This window comes from Arachis ipaensis, chromosome B05 (genome assembly GCF_000816755.2).
Source record: "Arachis ipaensis cultivar K30076 chromosome B05, Araip1.1, whole genome shotgun sequence".
NCBI classification, from domain to species: Eukaryota; Viridiplantae; Streptophyta; class Magnoliopsida; order Fabales; family Fabaceae; genus Arachis; species Arachis ipaensis.
The window spans coordinates 4,981,917-4,988,692 of record NC_029789.2 but is presented as its reverse complement, the minus strand read 5'-3'; the positions used below and the strand labels follow the sequence as shown (position 1 = coordinate 4,988,692).

Below are 6,776 nucleotides of genomic sequence, written 5' to 3'. Positions count from 1 at the left end.
ATATGCCATATGCCTTTAAGAACAAGATAGATAAACCCGCTTTTAAAATACCAACTTTATTTCTAATCCTAGTCCCACTTTTTTCCCACTTTCATTCCCCCGTCTCTCTGTTTCTTAACTCAATGGCTCATTATCCTTCTCTCTCCTTCCTCCATCTTCCCTCCATCACCACTTTCTTTCTTTATTGTTGCTCCCTTTGCTATCGCTAGCACCACCGCTGCGCCCTTCTTTTGTCCTCTCCTTCTCACTCTCCACCACTCATTTAGTTTGTTAGCCCCCCTCTCTCTCTCTCTTCGCATAGTTGTCAGAACCAAACCGGTGATCGAACCGGTCAGGTTACTGGGTCACTGGTTCAATCGGTGGGTCACTGGTTGAACCGGTTAACCCGGTCCCACATAAGTAAAACGTATAAAATAGCTAAAAACTTAAAAATTAACAGTGAAAAAACATATCTCCAATAACATTTTAATAAACATTAAGTCTCAAATCCTAAAACTAAGTAGTAATACGAAAATAAACATAAAATTTGTTAGTACTATTAGTCTATTACATGAACAACTCAATTTAACACAATGAAAATAACAATTCATGGATTATATCTAAGGAGTAACTTCAAAGTCTGGATATCTTTCTTCATCTGACAAATCTGGAGATACATCCTGATTGGTTTCATTCTGATTTGCATTTTCCGCAGAAGTATTATTAGCTTCACCATCATCTCGATCATCTTCCAGATTCAATTCATCTAGCATTTCAATAATGTTTCACAAATCATAATCAATAATAAGGCAAAACATTTGGTTAAAGCATTACAAAATCATCCCTAACAAAAACATACCCAAATCATCTAAAGTTGATTGAAGAGACATATTTGCAAGATCATTCCGTAAAGCATCAACTTCTTCAGGAGTTAAAAATAGTGGTGAATCTTCCATTATCCATTCCGAATGATCCTCAAGTGCATCAAGACAAATTAGATCATAACTTTGCTTTCTCATTCGGTTCCTATATTATCAATTAACTTGATTATTCTTATTATGACTAAAAATTTAAAATAATGCCTTCAAGAAAGAATAATAAAAAGTACCTTTTGTTGTAGCCTTAAGTTGTAATGAACATAAACAAGATCATTAAGCTTTTGATGCTCTAACCGATTCCTTTTCTTTGAGTAAATGTGTTCGAAAATGCTCCAGTTACGCTCACAACCTGAAGAACTACAAGTTTGACTCAAAACACGAATCGCTAACTTTTGCAGGTTTGGTGCTCCACATCCATAAGATTCCCACCATTGATCTTAACAGAAAAAGAAAATAATCACAATCATAAAAATCAAATCTTAAACATGTCACAATCATAAAAGACTAATTTTAATAAAAAATTTACCAGGCATCACTGTGCTTCGCTCACGTATTGCAGACTGTCTTCCAAAATCTCCTTCAGCATTCTTAAAGATTCTCTTCTCACTTGTCAATTTAGTATTCAAATTAGCACCACCGTAAGCATATCTCTCAATCACATCTAGTAGGCCAGAAATTGTTTCTTTGTGCTTGTCAAATTCTGCAGAATTAAATCGAAAAGCTGGATTTAACCAATAACCAGCAGCATGAAGGTTTCTTTTAAGTTGTGAATCCCAACGTGAATCTAAAATCTTCAAATAAGGTTCAACAACCCTCTTTCTTTTTTGAAACCTCTTCACCATGTCTTCCCTAGCCTTATATATAGCTTGATAAATGAAACCCATTGCAGCTCTATCTTCACTATCCACAATACGCAATACATGAACAAGTGGTTCCGTAAGCTTAACAATATCAGTGCATTGATTCCAAAATTTAGAATCTAAGACTTGATCCACAAACTTTTTAGCTTTGGCTTCTTTAGAGTAAGCTGAACTTGTCCATTCTCTAGATGTTACCATAGCTCTCAATACATCCTTTTGAGCTAAAATACTTTGCAAAGCAATGAAATTAGTGGCAAATCGAGTTGGAGCTAGATGAAGTATTTCTCGACCGCCTGTGAATTGTCTCATCAAGTACAACGGATGACAGTGATTATAGATATACTTCGTAATCATTGAAGCTTGTGACACAGTTTCAGTCACTTCCACGAACTTCCCAATATCCTGCAACATTAGATTAATACAATGTGCCGCACAAGGAGACCAATACAATCTAGGAAACTCCAATTCCAACAACCTTCCAGCAGCAACGTAATTTGCAGCATTATCCGTCACTACATGTACAACATTCTCAAGACCAACAAATAACACAACATCCCTAAGCAACTTAAACAAAGCCTCAGCAGTTTTCGAGATATGAGAAGCATCAACTGACTTTAGGAAAACACTTCCTTTAGGGCAATAAACCAAGAAATTAATTAAAGTACGCCTACAACGATCAGTCCATCCATCAGCCATGATAGTACATCCAGTTTGTTTCCAAATCACACGATAACCTTCAATCATCTTCTTTACATCTTCAACCAATTTACTCAACAAATATCCACGAACTCTTTGGTAATTTGGCCCTTTATACCCTGCACCCATGTTTGCAATAGCATCAATCATCGGCTGATAATATGCTGAATTAACCGCATTGAATGGCACAGAGGCATCCATCATCCATCTTGAAATAGTAATATCACACTTCTCCACAATTTCTTTACTTTGGAGAACACTTTTAATACTTGGTTGAGCTCTAGGTGTTGTTGCAGGTGGAAAAAAGGATTGTAATATCTTGAGTTGTTTTCCAACACCCTTTCTAGAGCTAGGTGCTGGAATTCTTGATGCTTGTTGTTGTCGCATCTCATTACGTTCAATCTCATCAAATTCCCTTTCAACGTCATCACAAGCACCATAACTTTCTGCATATTCTTCTTGAGTTTTCCTTTTCTTGGTTCGAAGATCTTCAATGTTTTGATTGAATTGGTGTCTCACCACAGCTGACACCTTTCGACATGCCTCAATATCTCTACCTTTTCCAGCCAAATGATGCTTAACCCGATTAATTCCTCCACCCCTAATAAGCTTCTCGCAATAAATACATAACAGAGCAGTTTTTTCTTTATCCAAAACTTGTTTACAATGGCCCCATGCAGGATCAGTTTTTCCTCTGTTACTATTTTTTTGGGTTCCAATTATTGGATCAGGAGTTGATCCTTGTTCCTGAGAAGTTGATATTTCTGATGGTGTATTTGATGAAGCCATCCTAAATTCCTAATCAACCAGGACTAAATGACTAATCTCCAAGAATAATGCACAACAATAATCCACTAACTACTAAGAATAATATACAACAGCAACCAACAATGGATAATCAACAAACTGAACAGAAATAAAAAATAAATCAAGAAACAAGAGAGATCAAACAGAAAAATATGTGGAAGTATTCATGTTCTCATCTGCCAACATACAAAAATCAAACAGAAATCAAAGTATCAAACATATGTGAACAACCAAAAATCAAACAGAAATCAAAGTATCAAACAGGGGATGGAGTGAATGAGACGGATGGAGGCTAGGGTTACACTTTCAGCAGTAGCTTTTGTTTTTTTTTTTTTATTTTTTATTAAGAAACGACGTCGTTTCCAGCACAGAAAAAAAACAAAAAAAAAGTTCGAACCGGTCCGGGTTAAATGAAACCTGCTGGTTCACCAGTTCTGATCAAACCTGGCCGGGTCATTCCGGTTCGATTCCTTATTCGGTTAGATGCCTCATCCGGACCGGTTATGACACCGGTTCGCCGGTTTTCCGGTCCGACCGGCCGGATTGGTCCGGTTCTGACAACACTGTCTCTTCGTATTGCCCATCGTCACCTCTTTCCTTGATATACTCCGTCTCTACCTCGACTTCGGCTCCACCTCCACTTTCGTCGCCCTTTGTCTTTGTCGTTGTCCTCCTTTATCGCCTTCTTCTTCATCTCCTTTCACAGATTCGCTTTGTGTCTCCTAAGATCTTTTTTTGTCGTCTTTTTCTTCCCTTTCGTTTTTTTCTTTTTGAAAAACAAATGGCAATCTTGTTGATTCTTGTAAAATTCTTGTTTATTGATTTTTTATTAGATGTGTGTGATGATGAATCTATGGTAATAGAAGCGGTGAATAGTAGTAGTAATAATAGTGGATGATTTATTTGTTTTTTGTTTTAAAAAGAAATTATTAAAAAATATAGGATTTTTTTTTAATTTTATTGTGTCTTGTTCAATAATTTATCCAATATAATATATACACACTAATAACTTGTGTTTATATATTTAATATTTATATTTCTCTGTCTATGTTTTATAATATACATAAACCAAACATTGCCTCAGTTCTGATTTCTCATTATAGTTTATAGGAAAAGTATAGAAAGACAATAAAAATATTAAACAAGGTGAACAATGAAATAAAAAAAGAAATTAAAATTAAAATAATAAATCAGATTATGAATTAATTATTTTTAATTTCATATTTGAAAATTGAAAAATAAGAATTTGCAATTAAACTAAATCACAATTGGCACATTTACTCCCAATATCACGCTAACCTCTCATTCGCCATTTGCGATCTCCGGTCCGCAGAGTCACCTCGGCGCCACTGCACTTTCCCGCTGTCCGGTCCGACACCGCCCATCCTCCCGCCGACGACGCCTAGCCTCTTCGCGTTCCGCTTGCGCGCCGTAGCAATGGGAGATCGCGTCGTAGCAATGGGAGATCATGCCGCAGCAGCCCCATGCGTCCTCGTTACCGTTGCCCACCTGCCACCGGCTGTGCAGGCCCCATCGCAGGCCGCCGCCTCCCGTCGCACCGTTCGAGACGCACGTTATCCCAGTCGTCTGTCCTCCCCGTCGCGTCGTTGTTTCTACTGTGCCGCACCTCATTGACGCTGCCCTTCCTCCCACCAATTCGACTCCTCCTCCTCTTCCATCTCTAGCCGCTGTGCGTTCGGGTTCGAAGCCCACGGAGCAAACTCGCAACCTCGCCTAACCGAAGTTGTCGTTGCATGGCTGCTCCGTCGCTGGATCTCTTCCTCTGCCTCCATGCGTTGCCATCGACTCTCTCCACCCTGTAAATGTGTTGGATGTTCAATTTAATAGGTATGTAGATGGTTATTTTAATTATTAATTGGATGGTTATTTTGTTCAATTCAGTTAAAGTATATACAATTAATAAATCTTGGATGGTCGTTTCACTAGGTAGCCGGATGATTATTTTAATAACTACATGGATGGTTGTTTGATGACGATCCTGCGGCGGTGATGGGGGAGGGGGCTACAGGGGTGGACGATGATGGCTGGTGAGGGAGCTTCTAACGTCAAAGAGGTGGGATGATTGATGAGGGTGGGGGTAGCAGACGGTTTGAGGGGAGAAGAGGGTGTTTGGGTGAATTCCTTAGATAAATTAGGGTTATGATGATTAATTTCTTAAAATAACTTTGAATTTTTTTGCTCAAGTAATTTGAGGAGTTTTTTTACTTTTTTTTCCTTATATGGGGCCAAATTCAGTATCTGTTATTCACATTGTTTAGATTTTTATGTCTTCTTAGCAGAATTAATTTTAACATTATCACAATTTTGATGCATTTCATAACCAAATTTTTATATGCATTTTCACAAAATTGTAAGTTGTAATATTATATGAGAAAAGCTATGTACGGGTTAAAGCAAGTCATCAAAAAGATGGAATGCTCAACTGCAAGCCTATCTCGACTCCAAGGGAGGTTAAGGCTAAGCTATGCTCAGCAGAGGATCAAACTATACCTAATTTCTGATCTTGCTTTTTCGAAAACCAAGAGCAAAGGGACTTGGTTACTAAGACAAATCATCCTTGTCTGCCTTTTTGGAAGTACTGAAATACTGAAATTTTGGGAACAGAAATAAAAATTTTAGTACCAATCTCTGAACCAACAAACATAATACTAAATCTCAATCTCTCAATCTCTATCTCAATACCTCAAAACAAATACTACCTAATAACTTAAGGATAAATTGTATCTATCTCAACTAAAATTAAAGTCAAGGGAAGAAAAGCTATTTTAAAAAAGTGTTGGGATTGAAAACTAATTACATTTGGAATAGTAAAATAATGATAACCTAAGCTAAAATCAATAAGGTATCGTTTGTTTTGAGGTACTGAGACAGAGACTGAGAGATTGAGACTCAGTATCATGTTTGTTAGTTTAGAGACTGGTACTAAAATTTCAGTATTTCAGTACCTCCAAAAAGTGAGGACACAGGGGACTAAAATTTTTAGAGATGGAGACTGAAACTTTAATAACATTTTATACCTAAAACACCTTCATTTCAATTAATTAATTCTAATTTTACCCTTTGTGCAAATTAAATTAGAGTTTCATTCTTGTTTCAATTTCTGTCTCCCAGTTTGTACCAAACAGAATACTGAAATTTATTTCAATCTCTATCTCTTAGTCTCTGTCTCTCAGTCTCAGTCTTTTTGTCTCTGTCTCTCCACCAAACGCTACCTAAGCGAACATAAAGCCGGGCCCTTCCAATTGGCTAATAATGGCTATTGCTATTTGCTAAAACTTATTTTTGGAACAACATTATTGTTGTGCTATAATAGAGTTTGGAATCAATGTAATATCTTCACTTAATAGAGTTTGGCCTTTAGGACTAGGAAGAGCCATATTTTTTTCTAGTATCATGATTATTGATTAGATTTTGTATTTCTATATCAATATCAATATCTATATTTAGCCTAATCTTTATATTACTTATATCAGAAATCACATAAAAATATAAATAAAATAAATCAGATAATCTATCAAAAATTTACCATCTGACT

General features: G+C 36.7%; 1 protein-coding gene across 1 annotated transcript; it reads right to left on the bottom strand.

The window, feature by feature from the left end:
* LOC107640009 lies at positions 600 to 3,202 on the bottom strand. Its single transcript, XM_016343556.1, has 5 exons — positions 1,384 to 3,202; positions 1,198 to 1,293; positions 1,088 to 1,100; positions 839 to 1,005; positions 600 to 745 (listed from the first exon to the last, which is right to left on the bottom strand). Exons 1-5 carry the CDS (start codon positions 3,200 to 3,202, stop codon positions 600 to 602), a joined length of 2,241 nt encoding a protein of 746 aa, XP_016199042.1.